The 20,763-nt window shown below is 37.1% G+C and overlaps 1 protein-coding gene across 1 annotated transcript in view; it reads left to right on the forward strand.

Moving 5' to 3' along the window:
• COL25A1 (collagen type XXV alpha 1 chain) overlaps positions 1-20,763 on the forward strand; it is a 473,496-nt gene that overhangs the window by 279,048 nt on the left and 173,685 nt on the right. Inside the window, exon 5 of the mRNA XM_059171218.1 lies at positions 11,168-11,185. Within this exon, the coding sequence (XP_059027201.1) occupies positions 11,168-11,185 (18 nt within the window). The remainder of the gene's footprint in view (positions 1-11,167; positions 11,186-20,763) is intronic.

A 20,763-nucleotide genomic window follows, 5' to 3' on the forward strand; every position in this document is an offset into this window, starting at 1 on the left:
GCTCTTGCATACACCTGCAAACGCCCTTCTTCCTCTCTCCTGCCTAGCCTAGGGAAACCCAAGCCTGGCAAAATACAACTCACCCTCTACTCTGCACCTGCACCCACATCACTAATGAAGGAGGACAAAAATAACCCAGTTAACTGGTTTCATTTTAAATTCACACCACTAATATCACAAGGATCCACTGTGCTTCCTGGATCCCTGATCGATGTTCATAATCCAGTGACTGTCTGTTTCTTAGTTCTTTCAAATTTTTTTTTGCTCCTGAATCCTCCAGCATCTTCTATACACTTAACTTTGTTGATAACCTTGTTTCTTATTTCCCTGAGAAAATAGAAGCAATCAAAATATAGCTTCCATACACTCCCACCAGCAGATCTGATAATTCACTCACATATATACCCTCCTCTCTTCCTGTTACAAGGGATCAACTGCCCCTTCATTTGTGCAGTTAAGCTAATCTCTCTGCCTTGCTCAAGGCATTGTTCTTGTAATTGCTCCCTCCCATATCAGTGATTTTTCCTCCTTACTGGATAATTCTATTGGCAAAAAGTGAAGCCATATTCTTCCATCTTAAACAGCAAGAACAACAACAAAAGCAACTTCATTGACCCCGTACCTTTTCCCAGACACTGTTGTATTTGTTTACTCCCACTACCCTTCACAGCAAAATTCATAGAAAGAGTTGTCCACAGTCACCAAAATATTGTTTTCTCATTCTCTCTTAAATCTAACAAGGTATTCATCTCTACCACTCGCTGGAACCATTTTTGTCAAGGTCACTGATTATCTTCACCATGACAAATTTAGTAGTTAGGGTTCAGTTCAAATTTTACTGGACTATATTCAACACACTTGATCACTCCCTTCTTGTAGCACTTTCTCTTCTTATCCCCTTGCTCGACATAACTCTCTCAAGGCACTCCTCCTACCTCCCTGGCCTCTCCACAGCCTTGCTAGTTCTTTTTCTTCTTCATGGTCAGTACCTGTTGGAATGCTCAAAGGCTCAGTCCTTGGACCTTTTTTCTTTCTTGTTTTTATTTACATTGTAGGTGATCCCATATAATTTCATGGTTTTATATATTATCTATATCTCAATGGCTCACAAATTTATATCTCTATCCTGGACTTCTTCTATGAATTCTAGTCTTGGATATCCAACCTTCTACTCAACATCTCCATGTGGGTGTTTCATAGAAATCTCAGACTTAACATGTCCTAAACAAGTTCCTGAGCCTCTACTTTGCAAAGCTACTTCTCTCACAGCCTTCCCTCATCAGGAAATGGCATCTCCATTCTTTTATTTGTCCCAGGCAAACCTTGGACTCATTCCTGAGTTCTCTTTTTTTCACACGCTCTCACCCCCTTCAATCTATCTGAAAATATGGCAGTTACTTGAACACCCTATCTCCCCCTTACTGATCCCTCCACTTGCTGTTCCTTTTCCCCTTTTTCTTCTGGTTGGAGAGTCTTTCTGTGACCACCCGATAAAATGACACCCTCCCACTGAATGCCTCTCATAGCCTCCTTTTCCTTGTATGTTTTTCTTAGCTGTTACCACCACCTGCAGCATTTTTAATAAACATTCTATTAACAGTCTTATCTCCCCCAACAAGAATGATAGCAGGGACTTCGTTTTATTCACCATATTCCTAGTACCTAAAGAATGCCTGGCAACCTGGGGGTACTTAACAAATGTTAGCTGAGTGAATAAACACTCAGCCTCATTCTTCCACACTCATCACACACCCAGCAAACTTTAGAGTGCCTTGAGATTTAGGGCATGGAATACCTCCATTTTCTGTCTCTGTATATCCAAATGTATCTGTATCTGTGCTCACTTTCTCCTCTTCTCGGACAAAATGATGCCCCATCTCCTGGATAATTCTATTGGCATAAAGTGAAGCCGTATCTTCCATCTTAAACAGCAATAACAACAACAAAAGCAACTTCATTGACCCCGTACCTTTTCCCAGACACTGTTAGTTTTATTCTCTCTTCCTTTGTGTTCTCTTACATATTTATTTTTCTCTACAAGCTGTTTCTTTTTCTCTTAGCTATGTTTTCTGTCAGTTTTGTAAACATTTTCAAATCTTTCTCACAAAAACAAAACAAAAAAAAAAAAAACCTCAGCCTTGTGTCCTTTTAGCTTCTATCCTATTTCTTTTCTTCCCTCACACACAGTTGCTCAAAAGAATTGTCTACACAGGTTGGCAAATTGTTGGTACACATACTTTCTACTTTTTACCCTCTGTTGGTTAATCCAAGCACCTTTCCCAATCAGAACCTTCTTGTAACCCATCACTCCAGGCAGCCATTAATAACCTATCACACTTGACCTTCAGATGACAGCCACTTGCCATCTAAGGAGGTTATTCTTGTCTTAATTTCTTCACCTCACTGCTCAATTAATTACACTAAAGATTCTGACTTCCTATTGGTTAAATGCAATGGACTCTTTTTGGTCCTCATTTTAATTTCTCTTTTTGAAATTCTTTCCACCTTTGACTTCTATAACACTAGTTCACTGCTGTTTTTAATTTCTTCCTCCTGTTTCCTTTATGGGACACTGTTTGTCTCTTGTTCCTGAAATGTTTCTATTTCTCCACCCAGGGGTATATTTCTCTTATATTGGGGTGAATGATTCACTAGAGAATTGATGGGTAGACTTAAGGAAGTCGTTGTGTGTGTGTGTGTGTGTGTGTGTGTGTGTGTGTGTAAAATTTTAAGTGTTCCATGTATGAATATTTCTCATAGCAACAATAACTTTTTATTCAATTCACAAAAGGGTTAAGGATCCCTTCTTCATGCTTCCCTTTGGGGGGAATCTCTTCCAGACCCATGGCTTCAGTCACAAGCATCATGCAAGTGAGAACACAAAAGGGTTCAAGTCAGACCCATGTTCATATTCCAGCTTCCCCTTTAAGAAGCTGTGTAATTTTGGGGACCCTATCCTCTCTGAGTCTTGGATTGTTCAATGACAAATGATGGAAATGAACCCTAATTTGCAGGGTAATTGTAACAGAGGTGTCATTTATAATGCTTTTGGTGTCTTATGGTAGTCTGTAAGTAGTAGTTATTACCATGTAGACCCAAACATCTCAGATCCTAAGGCACACAAGCTTCTCAATTTGCAAGACCTTTTTTCCCAGTTTTAAAATAAGTTTTCATATTTAGGGTTCTTTTTCACTGGAGCAATAAGCATTATGTGACTCAGGCATTATGAACTTAACTACTCTATTAGCACTTATCTGTTAATGCAAAACATCTAGAACAGGCAGCTGTAGAGAACACTGTTAACACCCATATTTTGCACACTATTTAGAAAATTGGAATTTGACACCGACATAAATTTAATAAGCTTGTTAGATGTTTATAAATTTGTTTTCTGTATTTATCTGGAATAATCAAAATAGCACACTTTTAAAGATGTTAATAAACATTTTTTTATTTTGGAGAAATCAGTTTAAGATATATATACAATAAAAATTGACAAGGCAGTAAAAAATGCCTTTGCATTCAACAAAAAGCATGTGTTTTTAAACTATAGAAGCTGAGCAGGTGTCTTTCCTCACATGTATTCTGTATGTTTACCAAACATATGTTTGTAAAACTTGTCATTTATTTAGACCTTGAGAGCCCTTCCTGATTGCATGCCAGTTGGTGAGAAGACTTGGATATGTATTATGTTTTAAAAGTTTGATACACACACTGATAGCCTAAAGCATAAGTTTTTCAAGTAACTCCATGAAATAATGCAGCCAAATCCCCAAACCTTTGCAAAATAGCAAAGGTTCTAACAAACTTGGCCTAATTGGGATCCTGTACTATCTGGATCCGTGATTTCCTATAATCAGGTGATCAACTCTGGAACTCTCCTGCCCCCTTCCCTACTCTTAATCTACTCCAACAGTGATGTGGGACATACACTGAAAGTAAATTCAAAACGTTTGTTTATCGAATTTTGAGGAATAGTTTTAATACTTTTACTTTTTTAAAATTCTTCCACGTAATTAAAAAGAGCCTGAATTAGGAGAAGTTGGAAATGGAACTCAAAATTACGGACCTAGATCTTTGAATGAATGAATTTAGTATGGAAAAAATTTAACAACCTAATTAAGATTCTGTTTAAAAGTTTTCTGCAGTGAAGTAAGTACTGTGTGACAAATATTTTTAAAGATTAAATATTTTTTTAAAGATTTTATTTGTTTATTTGACAGACAGATTACAAGTGGACAAGAGAGGCAGGCAGGGAGAGAGAGGAGGAAGGAGGCTCTCCACGGAGCCCAGAGCCGGATGTGGGGCTCGATCCGAGGACCCCAGGATCATGACTTGAGCCTAAAGCAGAGGCCTTAACCCACTGAGCCACCCGGGCGCCCCTGATAAATATTTTTATAATCAAGACATGGGGCTAGTAACATTTTGAACAGTATAGAAACCTCTAAAGATGGAAATAATTACCCATAAGTCCACTCCCCAGAAGTATACATTCTCCTCTCTTCCTCCTCCCACCTCCCATTCCCTCCCTTCCTTCCTCCCTTTCCTTTATGGAGATAGAGTTACAAATATAGGTCTGAGTGAATACATATGTATACACATGTACAACTGTATCCGAAAAATGTATAATCTGTGTTTTATATACCACAATATAAGTAAATAAAATATATGAAATTCATAACTGGAATAACATTGATTTTTCAGTGTCATATCATAAAGAAAAATAAATAAATAATAAATATAAAATAAAAATAAAATGTAAATAAAATAAAATACAAAAATTGCGAATGTATCTGTATATTTATAAATATTTAAATATTTATATAGAAATATGTAAGCAATAATTCAAATCAACCTCAGGAGAATGGTAGGAATCCAATAAATTCTAACATTGTAAATTAATGCAGAATCCTTATCTTTCTTACATTTAGTCTATGAAATTTTTAATGACAAAACATGCATATTATAAAATTCTTTACTTTTCTATGTTCTCATTATGAGCATTTAATCTTGAAAAGATAAATATGGTATTGTGTTTGAAAGTATAATAATGCTTTTTAATTATTGTGAGGATATGTTAATCTATTTGTATATAAGAGTAAATCTTTAAGTTATGTTATCTAATTATGAAAGGCAAATATCATGGAACAAATCTTCCATTTTTTTAAAAGATTTTATTTATTCTCTGACAGAGATCACAAGTAGGCAGAGTGGCAGGCAGAGAGAGGGAGAAACAGGCTTCCTGCTGAACAGAGAGCCCGACGTGGGGCTTAATCCCAGGACCCTGAGATCATGACCTGTGCTGAAGGCAGAGGCTTTAACCCACTGAGCTACCCAGGTCCCCAAATCTTCCATTTAAAAAAAAAATATTTATTCATTTGAGAGCGAGAAAGAGAGAGAGTACCTACAGAAGTAGGGGAAGAAAATTTCAAGCAGACTCCCTGCTGAGTGTGGAGCCTGACATTGGGCTCGATCCCACAACACATGAGATCATGACCTGAGCCGAAATCACCAGTCAGACACTTCACTGACTGAACCAAACAGGCTCCCCCAAATCTTCCATTTTGAATAAATTTTTGTTTTCTTTATATTGAACCCAACCAAACCATCTCCATGTTTGCTCTCACTCTTAAACTTTAGAAAATGTATACCCACCAGGCTTGAAACTATAGCTTTTTGTTTCCTCTGGAGTAGAATATGGCATTTCCCAGAATTAAAACCACTAGGGATTAAATAATTTTTAAAAGAAAACTTTAAATTGAAATACTCTTATCTAAGTAGTATTATGTGAATGTGGCTAAAGTAAGAATTATTAATATCTATCCCGTAGGGTAACACAACAGGCAGTATAAATTATGAATAATGTTTATTTCAGTCAAGCGTGTAAGTCCTTGGAAGCATGAGCAGCTTTCAGACATTGAGAGATTATGCAGTCTTTGCTAAGTCATTTCTTAATTAATATACATAATCCATAATGCTTTATTTCTTCAATTGCTTTTCTCTGTAGTATATCATTTGCATGTTAATTTGTTTTTAAAATTAATAGGCACTTTTTATCTAAACTTGAATTAGCGGAATGAATTGTTGGTATTGGCTTTATAAGCTACTATAAATTGCCATGCTGCATTTGTATGGCGTTTTATAATTTACAAAGTAATTGAGTAGAATATTCTCACATTAATTGACTATGGAGGCCTAATCAAACTAGGGAGTGATTTTTCTTCAGGATGGAACTCTCATGCATTTTGTTCAGTGGCATGTGTATAGGTAGGTACGTCCTCCTTTTAAGCCTCCACAGGCTTCTTTCTTAGTTCCATCTCTCTTATCTGAAGAAGATTCCATTGAGGGGAAAAACTTCATCTTTGACATAGATGTGTTTATTCTACAGGGACCAGAAGCAAAGAGGCTATTAGATTGAGAAGGTACATTTTGAAAATCTAATCCTGTAGTGTAAGAACAGTAGACTTACTAACGGTTCCTTTGAGATACTGGAAATCATGTGTTTGAACTAGTCAAAATAGCCTCACCTCTTAGGAATTTAATAATTGTTTCTGAAGTACCTTTTAACTTGGGCACTGGGATACTGGGGAAGAAATGTCAACAAGCTCATCATGTGGTGAGGATGGGCAAGATGCCTCTTGGTACTACAGGGGTAGAGCGTATCTGCTCCACTTAGTGACACAGACTCTAGGTCAGACTGCGATTCTTGAAAGGTTGAGGGATCCCACTGAGATGGCTTTATGCTAGGATCTATGGGTCCTCAAAACATCCTGCCACCAGGACAATCCTGTTTCCACTCAGAGTTCCTATCATGTCATTCTAAAGCTTTACCTGGATGTCTACTTTAGATGCTATTTTCACCTGAAAAGAAAAACAAACTTGACATCCAAATGTGTGGATTTAAGACTTATAAAGAGATAATGAAATTACAGTCATCATCTTCCAATGAGCTTTTTAGGCAGTAAGGGCTCCAAAATGCAACACTTAGAAGTTATTATTTTGAAGTGTTTTCTTTCAGTTCAAGAAAATGAACAAATCTGCATCTGAGGGTACTAAACGTAGTAGCAAGTTTGGGATTGTTAAGGATGAGTTTCAAAGTTATTGAAGTAATTTCTTTCTAATTATCTTGAAGCAGAGGTAGCAACTTTTAGAGTTGCATGAACAATACTAATATTCCCTCAAGTTTTTGTAAATGAGAGTATTTTTATTTCAGAATTTATCACAGTAAAGATGTATGTGGGTCTGTTATCCTAATTACTATTTAAAAGTAAGATTATACTTTAAAAGTACAAATTTGTGTGCCTGGCTGTGCATGTATTAATGGGAAAATGGCATTTTTCCCATCTGAAAAGGAGTGACACAGATTTACCATCCATAAAAAAATATCATGTAGTGAAACTAATTGCCTCAGTCAGAAATCTAAATGGTTTTGTCGGTTTAGAGAAGGATGTTAGCACTTTCTGGCAGCCATAATTGTGATAACAGCCTAACCGAGAACGGTTAATATGGCTCTTTAATTGCCTAAAGTAACGATAGATACTCGAGTGATATGTCATCTCATTTATCATGCTCCATTGTGGTTTATTTGCCTCACAAAACTTTCAACTTGCTTTGAACACTTTTCTGTCAGGCATCAGCTACTGGCTGATTGTTTTCCACCATGCTGTTCTGATTACCACTTTTTAAAATCACTCCTCCTGCTGTTTCTTTTTCTTCATGCTGGTGCCTTAGCTGCCTGGAGGGCATTGTATCGAGCTGTTGACATAGAGTAAATCAGTGACTCACAGAGCTCAGCCTTCTCCACCTTTGCATCTACTTTTCAAACTTCAGTATTTCTGTGATTTAACCCTTGGGATGGCTCTTGATTATCCTAGATTTGAGTTTTTGAAACAGCTTGGTGATTTGCTCAGGGAAAACATCCTTTTAAGGAATTCCTTGTTTAAAAATTCAACGTAAGTTGTATTTTGTAAACCTCAGTCGTAATTTTTTTTTTTTTTTTTTTAAAGATTTTTTCTTTATTTATCTGACAGAGATCACAAGTAGGCAGAGAGGCAGGCAGAGAGAGAGGAGGAAGCAGGCTACCCGCAGAGCAGAAAGCCCGATGCGGGACTCGATCCCAGGACCCTGGGACCATGACCCGAGCCGAAGGCAGAGGCTTAACCCATTGAGCCACCCAGGTGCCCCCCTCAGTCGTAATTTATAAATATTTATTTGGAGTGTGTTTTAGAAAACCGAAAAGAATTAACTCTCACAGTTGATTACGAATAAGGTTCACTATCTGTAAATTAGAATAGACTAGAAAATACCTACAAATGAATGAGGATACTTGGATTTCTCAATGAACTACTCAGAAGCGACTTAAAGCAATTCTGAGATATTTCTTTTGTGATTGGTGTGGAAGAAGTCTTCATGGCTAGGGTCCTCGATCACTAGGGAGTTTCTGCTCCCTGTTCATCACTTTTGGCCTCTTGTCCAATCTCCTTCTATGCTCTGCATTCCCATAAGGGAAGCTGCCACTGCCATGCCCACTGAACCTGTCCTCTGATCACTTTCCTCATTCATCCACATAGCTCTATTCAGAAGACTACGAGACTTCAGCCATTAGACTGTTTCCTTACAGTATTCTAGGTATCTGTTCGGGAATCTTTGTTACATCCCACTGAGTGAGAAGATTTGAGGTAGGCAGTCCTGGAATCTTGTGTAAGGTTTACACTGTGTAATCCATGTTTTAGGGAGACTTAATCAAATTTGTCAAGTTATATGCATCACTTTGGAGGGAAGCCTGTCTACCACCCACTTCCATCCTTCCTTTTCGTGTTCCCCACTCTGTATACACACACACACACACACACACACACTCACTCATGCACACCATAGACACTTGAAGTTCATATCATACATTGCAGTAGTCTGAGTCTCCTGGTACTACATAATTTTTAATACTTACGTAAAAGTCAACTTTTCAATTTTACTGTCACTTATTGATTGTTTTCACCACCACTAACATAAAATCCAGAACCTAATGTGTATTTGTTTATAGTAATATAAATATATGCATACATTATGCTGAAATCTTTCGTTCAGTGCAATGGCAGGATTGCCACATTTTTAAAAAGGTTTTATTTATTTATTCAAGGGAGAGAGAGCATGAGTGAGAGAAAGCATGAGTGAGAACTTGGGAGAGAGCATGAACAGTGGAGAAGGGCAGAGGGAGAAGCAGACTCACCACTAAGCAGGGAGCTGGAGGCAGGACTTGATCCAGGACCCCAAGACCATGACCTGAGACGAAGGCAAACACCTAACTGACTGAGCCACCCAGACACCCCAGGAATGCCACATTTGAAAGATAGACAGGAATAGTCTGTCATGTGTAGAACAATTGTAGGAATCAAACAATCTCAGCAATGATGCTAAACTATTATTTTGTCAAAAGTATTTCTGATTTTAGACAATCCTACCTTTGTGTTTTTAACAACAACAACAACATAGAAAAGATCTAATGTGTTCTGGATTTCTTTAAAAGATGCATGTTCACATTTTTGAGTTTGCATTAATTCGAAGTTTTAGGAAGGTCAGAGGCTTAAAGCATCCAGAGAGAGAGAGGCAGAGTATTAGTGGGAGTGAGCACATATTGTAATCTCGTCCATTACATGGCTTTGGGAAGATCTACAGTCACATGTAGGTGGAGAGCCCTGTCTCCACCTACCTTAGGTCCCCCAAGTTCAACGCTAATTTTAGGGTTGTCTGTTACCCTCAAGATCCTTAGCTGACCTGGTTTGTATACAAGTATCAGTTAAAAGGCTGGGTGCCTGCTGGTCCTGGGTCTATATCTCTAAGCAGAGATTCACGCTGTTGCTTGCAGTCAGGAGTGGTTGGGAAGTTTAGAGCATCTTCTCAGTTGAAGGGTGCCCTGATACCATTGTAGATCAGATTTGGGTTTAAATGGTCTTTTCCTCAGTTTCTTCATTTGTAAAATGTAGAGCTGTCATAAGGAATAAATAGACTAACATGTCCAAACGTGCCCAGTACTTGAAAAGTACCACCACTAGCACACAGGATTGCTGTGAGTAATATCCACAGTAACTGGTTTGATTAGATAAAACCTGGCAAACCACATTTTCAGACAAAGTTCTTAAAAATCATCTATTCTATTCCCAATCAGTTAGAGAATAAGCACCTAGAGAAATTCCAAGCCTGGAGAGGGTCTGAGGGAGAGAGAGTAAGAGAAGGAGAGAGGGAGGGAGGCAGAGGGAAGGAGCGTGTTCTTTGGGAGTTGTATTAGTTCTGTGCTTTTCTATATGGATGCCCAGTGGCATGCAGCTGGTATAATGAAATTGAACATTATTAATTTATTTTTAAAGATTCCTTAACTTGATGTACACTTTTTCTTTCATCTCTTCTTGTATGAAACCCAATTAGAGAAGAAGGTGATGTGTAATCAATACTTTTATTCACAGGTGATTTTCCTTGAGAAGCTTTTACAGTCAATGCTGCTTTGAAATTTTTGTTAGCTTAAAGAACAGAAAAGTGCCATTCAAACTGAATTACATCGTCCAATGGTTCCATAAACTATCGACCAAGTGAGGAGTTCTGATGCACTTTAATTGAGCCTAAGGCTTCTTATATTCTTTTAAAATGCCCTTAGGTTGGATTGTACTGAGTAAAAGATGGGTGTTTATTTTCAAAATTGACTTAAAGTATTATTGAAACAATGAGAACTCCAAAGACTCGGAATTCTAAAACTAAAAATATCGGCCTCTTTTTTTCTTGTTCACTGTGCTCTTTGAATAGGTAGCTCATAGTAATAGTCTGTGCTAGAAGGCCCTCTGTTGAAGTAATCCAGTCATTATGATAACATAGTTCACCTTTTACCTTTTTTTCTCTCCAATTTAACTCTAGCGCATACTAAAGCCCCTGAGTCATTTTGGAGTTAATATAAAACAGACCATGATAGCAAGATTTCAGATAAATAGCATAGAACTAAAATAGCAAGATATAATATGGTTTTTCAAAACCACAGTGTAAAATTTGTCAGTAGTTAGGTTTATGATCTTCAAAAACATTTGGTAAAGAGTTTTAGAACTAGTTTAAGTTTCGGTAATGAAAATCGTTACTTAAAAAGAAATTTTTATAATTGTTTTCCTCTTTTTTTTCTTTTCAATTTCAGGGTCAACCTGGTCCTCAGGTAAGTGAACTCTTTCCTAATAAATTAATTTCAGTTTAGGATTTCCTCAGTGTGGAGATTTTTCTGCAATTCTTTTCAGTGGCTATAAAAAAGCTATGAACCAGTAATCATGACACCACACAGTAGACCAAATATTTCCCAGGAGTAAAGCTCTGGGGCCTCTCCAGGCTTTGTGAGCCACATCAGCTGTTGGGCCAGATGGCAAATTTAACAACGTACTATCCTACAAAGCAAAACTCTAAACTGATCTAAAACAGTGCCCCAGGACTTTAATGTAAGAATAAATGACTTAGTAGATGTTGGGTATGAACTGGTTTGCGTTAGGTACTGATTAATCACGTACTAATAATGTTGCCATAAATCCACACAGACTGACTATTTAGACGGTGATCATACCAGTGACTTTTGATTCATTACAGACAGATATTGAATTTGATCTACATTTTCAATATAAACCAACTGCTGAAGACATGATTTATAATTAAATGTGAATGCAGTCAACAGAAAAATCTTTAAGAGCTATAAATTCTATTGAAGAAAATGAGGAAATTTTAGGAAGGGGAGGAATGTGTAGGAAGATGAAATTATTAAAGAAGGGAATGAAATGACGAGTCAGAAATGCAGAGTCGGTAAAAAACAACACACTCAATATTAATACTGATTGTGGTCTGTAGGATGCTATGGAGAAGGGAAAGTCATTATTAATGTTTTTACCTTTAACACCATAGTACCTCTAAATAACATAAATATTTATTGAATTCCTCTTACGTCTCTTTCCCCTTGATATACCAAATGCTATTTCTGTCCTAGGCTATTTAGTAAATAAACAATTTTCATGATATCTTTGTGAGTCAATATCCAAATTATTGTCAGCTAATTCTCACACCAGACCATGAGGATGTTATTTATAGTTTTTATGAGCTCAGTGTCTAAGGCTATCTAACAAAATAAACAAAGAAACCCACGTACCTCAGTAGAGCAGTCCTTTCCACACCATGCTCATGAGAGAAAGTTTGCCATGTAATTAACTTACACTCATATCAGAAAATACTCATTATTTGTGATTTCCACACTTGCTTTCTAAGTTGGCTCAATTATTGGAGGGAAAAAAAAACCCAGAAAAGAAAGTTGTAGCTTATTTCCCAAATTTGAAACTGCTACATTGAAATGGGATGATGTCAAATAAAAGGTGCTTTGCATGCTTTATTTTATTTAATGCTTACAACAGTCCTGCTGTTGTATACATGTGCGCACGCACACGCGCGCACACACACACACAGAATTGGAAGAGATCCATGACTCGCATGGAGTAACACCATACAACTGGGGGCAGAAGTCAAGAATGTCTGTAAAAACCTCTACACTCAGCTCACAAGAGAAGGCGAAAAGGTAAGATAGCAGAGGATAAAAGAAGTTAGAGTGCTGGTTTTATAATCTGTAAAATATTTTAAGTATTAATAGGACCTCTGTCTTTGCTAGGATCACCTCTGCCTACCCTAAAGCAGTCTTTTAGATAAGGATTTGGGTATAAGTAATTTATTTGGGAGACAATCCCAGGAAGCATTGTGAGGGCATGGGGAAATGACACAGGAGAGACAAGAGGGCCAGAAAACAGATGTATTCCTGAGGAAGCTGTGAGAGACTGTAGAGCTTGTCTCAGAATTGCTCACTGAAAGGCTGGGGAGATTGATGTATTTATCTACTAATTTCCCTTTCTCTTTTGTTGAGAATGGTGCCTGGGTGTTAACTCCCCGGCACCTCTGGTCTGGCCCAGGAGGTCCAGAGCTCTCCAGCTGCTAGAAGAATGCAGGCAGCGGTAGGATGTATGGGATCTGCATCCTTACACTGCCTTGGAGGGAAGCAGCAGTGAGGCTTGGCACCTACATCTTAAACAGCGTCCAAGTGCAAGAATCCTATAGACAAAACAGAGAGGGGAAAATTCAGATTGAGATATATAGACTTGGAAAATTGGACAAAGAGACAGCATTGAAAGCATATTAGTTAATGAGATGTTAAAGAAAATAGCTAAGAAGAAGATCATGTTCATAATAAATCTTGAGTTTCTGCCACAGTTAATGAGCAGAAGAAAGATGATAAACCAGCATAGGGAGCCAAGAATGGGCAGGACATTATGAATCACTGTAACCAGATTTGAAAATATATCATGGCACTTAAAAAATTAAAGTCTATCTAACTGCCTGTGCTTGAAAACTTTGGAAACTTTCAAGGAAGATAGAATTGGCATTTTAAAATAGTGACCTGCTCTGGTTTTCCTGCATCTTGGCTATTTTTTTTGCCTTTAGTGGATACTTGAATCACATGATCATTATTTTCAAAATGTATCCCTCTTGTCACAGCAAAAGGATAAGCACTGGGTTCAGGAAGAATTAGCATGAGGGAAATGCAAAGCCGGGAGATAACTCACATCATCTTTCTATGGCACAAAAAATAGGCAAAGAGTTTTGTTGGTATGTCCCCAAGGAAAAGTCTTGACCTACCTCTTAACTCTACGTCATCATCATAACATTTTTCAAAAGAAACTTCCAAGTTTAGATTTTAAATTAAGTAATTCTTAATGGAAGTTTCCATTTAGCGCTTAGTGATAATTAACTATGTAGTGATGTTTTTTATAAATTATAGATGTATTTTGATATACAGTCTCCATTTTTATTTTCCTTACCACCTATCATAATGTATTACTTTCCCAGCCTCTAATCTACTCTTGGGAAATTTCTTCTGCAAAAAGTGGAAACTAAATAGGCTTTTACCTCCAAGAACAAATTTTGTTTCTAAAAATATGAAAACATAGAAATGATGTAGTAAATGTGATTATCAATATGTACAGCACAGTTATAGTATTTTATACAGTTAAATCTTACATTACCATGTTACCATAAATCCACTTTTTCCTGAGTAGATTTATATAAACTACACATTAAATCTGTTTAATATATATTTATAATGTAGATAAAATGAATAAGCAAGCAATGTACATTTAAAACCTAAATTGGAAAAGTTTTATGGGTTGTTAAAATATTTGAAAGGTTTCTTTTATTTGATCAAATTTCTCTTAAAATATTCATGTTCTGTTTTTTGGTCTACTAAAAATGATTTTATTCACATACAGCATATATAGTGTGTACAGGAACTTATAATTTGGGATATGTCTTCCCTTTTTTTCTTTCAACTCTTTGGTGACATAAAATGATAACACAGTTTTTTCTTGAAAAATTAAAGAAGTAGTTCTTTAATTTCCCAAATTTTTATAAGGTTTCAGAGCTTAAATTCCTCAGAACTTATTTTTTTGTTATTTATATATGTAAGTTTCAATGCAACCAAAGTGCCACATTCTTTCCCCCGCCAATTATGCTCCTCCCTTATTGCTGTGTTGTCTTAGCACATATTGTTAATTGTGGGGAAAGCGAAGAGCATGAACTTTGTAAAACTTTTTCCTTACTCTCCCTCCCATTTCCCTTTGCAACTAGTTAAGGGAGAAAAAGGAAGAAGAAAGTTGGCTTCCTAAACAAGATTTCTCCAAACAAGTTCCCTTAACCAGTCCTCAAACCCAAGTTTCTCTCCCGCTCCCTGAGTCATAACCATGTCACCGAGGGATGACTCCTTAGTTGGACTACCTACTGTACTAAAAATCCTTACTCCCACTGACTGATCCCAAATCCTAATTTACAGTGGATTTTCCATTGAGATAGCATTGCCAAAACATTTCTAGGGAACAATAAGATTTTGGGGGGGGTGCATTAAAAGTGGGCTTTGTGGGTTGATCTGGGAACATAAACCATCTTTTATTAGGATTCCTGTGTGAAGATACAATCAGATTTCCAAATAACCAACTTCCAACAAAAGGGTTGTCAATGTTTGAGCTGAGGGATTGCACCTCCTTTAAAGTTTACTAAAGAACTTGGACAGAATTATAATCAGCAACCTGTTTTTCATGTGTAAATGTTTATGTCAGTAAAGTGTTCTTGCATAGGTTGAACATTCCCATGTCATCTTATTCATGGTATTCAGTGCAAGTCTCTCCTTGAGAGAGGTTTCAGGCAAGATTCTGCTTCTTTGGTATCACGCCTTCTTTAGTTAGGAGTTGCAGATTAATAAGGTTTTATTTTGTAGACTGATGGTAGAAAGGGAAAATGTCTATTATTTAGGGAGTTCTTCTGATGATCTTCTGAAAGCCGAAGACAGCTTAGATGGATTTAACTTAGATTGTTAAAAGAAATTGTGAGGCCTGCAAAGCTAAATGGCAGAGATAGTGTGAAATTGAATACGAAAATAGGCCTTAGGGAAGAGAGGTGAGTCTTTGCATTTACATAAATGGGTAAGCAAATGGTTCTTGACAAGGGAAATGAGATGGTGAAAGCATATTAGGAAGAAGGGGGGGGGAGGCAATTCTAGCAGCTGTGGTTAAGATGGGAAAAGAGGTAGAGAAATGAATGGAGAGGTTGCTGCTGTGAATCCATTGTATCAAAGGAAATCAAATCCTTGGAGAGGAAAAAGCATGGGATAGGGTAAATAATGTCACAGAGACTGGGGAAAAGTGGTTGGGTAAGAAGAGAAAAAATAAGTGATGAGAGAGCAAGTCAGGGAAGAAAGGAGGAAAGGAAATGAGAAAAAAGACAGACGCGTGTTTGTATTTCAAAACAAAGCGGCCCTGAGAATTTTTTGGGAGGTGGGGCAAAATTTATCTATCGAAATGAAAGTCACCCTACTATTTGTTCATTAATTCATATGAACACAATTTAAGTCAATACCTTAAGGATGTATTTAGCTCCATGTACACGGCATAGCAATAAGGCTGTGAAATTGTGGCAAAGAAAACAGATCCAGTCTTTGTTCCTTTGATGGTTCTTTTACTATTAATAGTCAAGGAGATTGTTGAAGTTCTCTCAACTTTTGAAGACCTGCCATTCCAAGGATGAGTTCAATTCCATCCAGAATCCTGCCCTCCACCTGCACATCTAATAATAGGTGTAATGGGGACCTTAAATGTGAGGCATTTAAGAAGACTCTTTTCCAACATGCAGATGACCCATTGCTCTAAGTGTGGTCCTGGTGCCAGGCCTTAGTTCCAATGATTGAGGTCCTGCCCACATTCAGGCACCCCTGTTCTGATAGCTGAATCTAGGCTCCCCATGCCTACTATTCCCTGTCTACATGACGCTCTCCATCCCAGGTCCTCCTCTCCTTCTCCTCTCTCCTACCAGGTGTGAGAGTCAACGTGCTCATGCTCTACCCAACCACAGTGAAATCCCTCTAGCTCACTGCGTATCCAACAGAATCCCCCATTTCTATGTCTTTTGATCCTGACTTCCCCATTGCCATTGTGCACACTGTGAGAACATGACTGCTACCTGCCTGGCCAGTCATGCCTGCGAGGGTAGTAAATCAGGAAAGGGAACATGGCAGCTTTTTCCTGTCTTAATGGTGGAGATATCGAGGGGTAGGATGGAGAATAGCAGTGGACAGTGTCATTCCATATATGTCTGATGGATACAGTTTTTCTGTCACGGCTCTGATGATGTTGTTCTTCTGACTACAAAACTTTAAATTTCACTATGATTACCACTTAGAGGCCAACAAAATCTAATTATTAGCCCGACATTTAAATCCTTGGATTTGGCCTGTTTTTTCTAGCCCTATATCCCACTAATTTTTCATTTAATGCTCTGAACACTATCCTTCATCCAAACCAAATATAGCCATGTGCATTTTTTCTCTCTTCAAATGTATTTTTCTTCATTTGTCTTTTCTTAGAATAACCTTTTCTCAGAACTGTTTCCCTCTTAGATAGATATACTCAGTTTCCTAGATACACTCAGTTTTCACACATCCAGACATGGTCACCTTTCATACTCACATGACATTTGTTCCAGCAAGATATCTGCTCTCTCTTTTGTTGAATCCCCACAAAACTTTATATGTTCAGCTTTTTTTCCTTTTTTTTAAGATTTTATTTATTTATTTGTCAGATTGAGAGAGAGAGAGAGACAGAGTAGATGCAGGGGAAGTGGTAGGCAGAAGGACAAGCAAGCGCTCCCTGCTGAGCAAGGAGTCCAGTGCAAGACTCAGTCCCAGGATTCCAGGGCCATGACCCAAACCCAAGGCAGATGCTTAACAGGCTGAGCCACCCAGGCATCCCTGTGTACAGCTTTTTATACTCCTTTACACTAGAGGGGTCATGGAAAGTGAAGCCTAGATAGGCTGCACGTCAAACCCTAGGTTTTCGCTTATAAGCTCTGTGACCTTGGGCAAGTTACTCAGTCATTCTGAGTCTCATTTTCCCCATCTGTAAAGCAGAGATAATAATTTCTTACCTCAACAGATACATACAGGAGTATTAAAATAAGATAATATAGGTATAACTTTTAATGCAGTGCCTAGTACATGACAGGCTCTTAGTAAATATTAATTTCCTCCTTCCATTGTACTTTTTCCTCTTTCTATTATATTGTAGTTGTTTATACACATCCTTTCTCTCTTGACTCCTAGCTTTTATGGTCTTCGAGGGCAGAGCTATGCTTTCTCTCATCTTTAGTATCCTCCCTAACACTTCACTTAGTACCTGGTACATAGTAGATGTTCAACAAATATTGTTGAATTATGAACAGTAAATGCAAGAGTTTAAGGAAAAGGAAGTTGAGGAAGAGAAAAAACTATCAGCTCTTCATGATTCTAAATACCCTGTCAGTAATACCATGTGTCATCAATAATGCCACTTAAAATAGGCCTCTGAGGTTTCTAAGCTCTGAGATTTTACTGAATATTTGTCAATTTTAATATCTTACTTCCACTTGGTTTGGCAAGTTTGGATACCTTTGTTTCCTTTTATTATAGTAGTTCGTTTATACTGATATTTAATATTTGGTAAAATAAACAGATTAGTTTAACCCAGGGCCACACTTAAGATGTATTATGTAGATTTTAGCCATTTGTTTGTAGGATTCAAGGCTTATCTTTAATTTTTAATAATCAAGAGAGTTATAGAAAGTAGTTTATGGTGGTTGTGTTTCATGCCACATTTCTTTAACAAAAACATTCTTCCACTAATAAATACTTTAATAGAAATTATAGAAACTAGTTTTTAAAAAAGCCTTCTCAGGAGTTTCTCTTGTATGCATTATAAAGATATGGTGGCCTTTTCTTCGCCCCCAGTAACTGCATCAGCATGTTATGTAGAAGGTAGTGAGATACACAGAACCACTATATTAACTGAAAAGTACCCCTTCTGTACCAGGGGCACTTCTTTTGCATAAAATTTTCAGAATTTCCAAGCCCTCCTCATAACTCTCCTTTGGCGTTGCATGTGAACATAAAGGAGATATAATTCCCTTAGGAATTTGGAAGACTAATGCGGCATGTATGTTGTAATTCTGTATTACTCAGTGAGAAAAAAATGTAAGAGAAAACCACAAGCAAATACCATCAGACAACTGCACATGAAGGCGTGGGTCTTCCATTTTTTTTTTTTTTTTTTTCCAAATGCACTTGAGAAGAAGTAGAAGATGTCACATTGCCTTTCCCCACCAAATCCTTTTTTGCTGTTTGGTTGTTGTTCTGACATTATCACTGTCATTTCACAATATTTTACTAAAATGTACAAGAATCAAGCTGTGTGTGTCTTGTAAGGAATTATTCCCAAATAAAATAGTGTATTTTGGGACAATATTTAACTTTCTGTTCATATGTTTTTAATTATATACTAAGCTCCTTCTAACCTAACACTTCAGCAATTCCCATATTTCATGTTTGTGTTCCAGTCCAGCCTTTTTCAGACCCATATAGTCTCACTTGGGGGAAGAGGGAGGATATGTACATTCTCTTAAGAAATTTGAAAAGCGTGTGTGTGTGTGTGTGTGTGTGTGTATAGGAAGTATTTATTTTACTCAATTCATTATAGAACTATTATATTAAACTAGTAATGTATTCATTTGTGAATAAATTATGCTAGATCTGAAAAAAACAGTATCATTCCCCACTATCTGTATTTTATTTGGTGGTTATATGATGAAGAGTGATTATAAACGTCTGAACATTTTAGAGTTTTTGGTATTTGATTAAGTAATTGGTTAGTTGAAAGACTCCCCTGTACTCCATATGGCTTAATCCTATAGATATTTATACACTTAATACTATATAAATATAAATTTTATAGGAGTGCTCAGTGGGATAACCCTCTGCCTTCTGCTCAGGTCATGATCTCAGGGTCCTGGGATTGAGTCCCACTTCAGGCTCTCTGCTCAGTGGGGAGCCTGCTTCCCCTTCTCTCTCTGCCTGCTGCTCTGCTTACTTGTGAGCTCTCTCTCTGTCAAATAAATAAATAAAATCTTTTTTTTTTAAGATTTTATTTATTTATTTGACAGAGAAAGATTACGAGTAGGCAGAGAGGCAGGCAGAGAGAGAGAGGAGGAAGCAGGCTCCCCGCTGAGCAGAGAGCCCGATGCGGGACTCGATCCCAGGACCCTGAGATCATGACCTGAGCCGAAGGCAGCGGCTTAACCCACTGAGCCACCCAGGCTCAATAAATAAAATCTTTAAAAAAACAAAAACTAAAATATAAATGTATATACTATACACATAGTATAGCAGCTCGTTTATTTCACTATCATCCATATATCTTTTTAAAACGTGATTTGTATACCGAAACTTTGATTTACATATGCTGAAATTATCAATCCCTTTTCTTTTTTTTTGTATCTCAAAAATACGTATAAAATACCAATAAACCTTCTTTATATGTTGTTGATATACATAGAGAATACACATTGAATAAATGTCTACAATTGGGGCAGCTAGGCAGCTCAGTTGGTTAAGTGGCAGATACTTGACTTTGGCTCTGGTTGTGATCTTAGCATTCTGAGATTGGTTCCACCTAAGCATGGAGTCTGCTTGTCCCTCTCCCTCCTCCTGTGCCTCTGCCTGCTCTCTCTCTCTCTTTCTCTCTCTGTCTTAAATAAGTAAATAAAATTTAAAGAAATAAAATAAATGACTATAGTTAATAATTCAGATTTAAAGATAATTTTATATATGTTTGATGATGAAATGGCTGAAACAACTGAAAATATCAGCTTTTAGTGGTCTGTTTTTAAAGGGAGCATACAGAATATGTTGAGTAGTGCTAAGGGAATGGGCTACATAGGCAGATAGCTGCGTTTAAATACTGGTCATTTACAAACTGTATGACTTTGGGCAAATTATCTGTTTCTTTTCAGTTTTTCAATGTAAAACAAAGGTGGTTGGCTTAATACATACATACTTAATACCAACTTAATGAAACATTTAGAACAGTGTATGGCACGTGTGTTATTATTCAAGTCTTATTTATGCACATGTAAACATCTGCATACAAACCCTCTCACATGAGCACTCACACTGACACAGTCGTGATGTCATATAACCCTAAAAATGGGACCTCATCTGCTGGATAAATATCCAATAGAATAATGGCTTTAAGTTAAGTAGTTCAATTTTTAAATTAAGAAATTCATGAAAAGTGATTATCACTACTAGATATGATTCTAGTATAGGATTCTAAAACAAACATTTAGTGCATACTTGTGTATTTA

This window comes from Mustela lutreola, chromosome 1, assembly GCF_030435805.1.
Source record: "Mustela lutreola isolate mMusLut2 chromosome 1, mMusLut2.pri, whole genome shotgun sequence".
Classification (NCBI taxonomy): Eukaryota; Metazoa; Chordata; class Mammalia; order Carnivora; family Mustelidae; genus Mustela; species Mustela lutreola.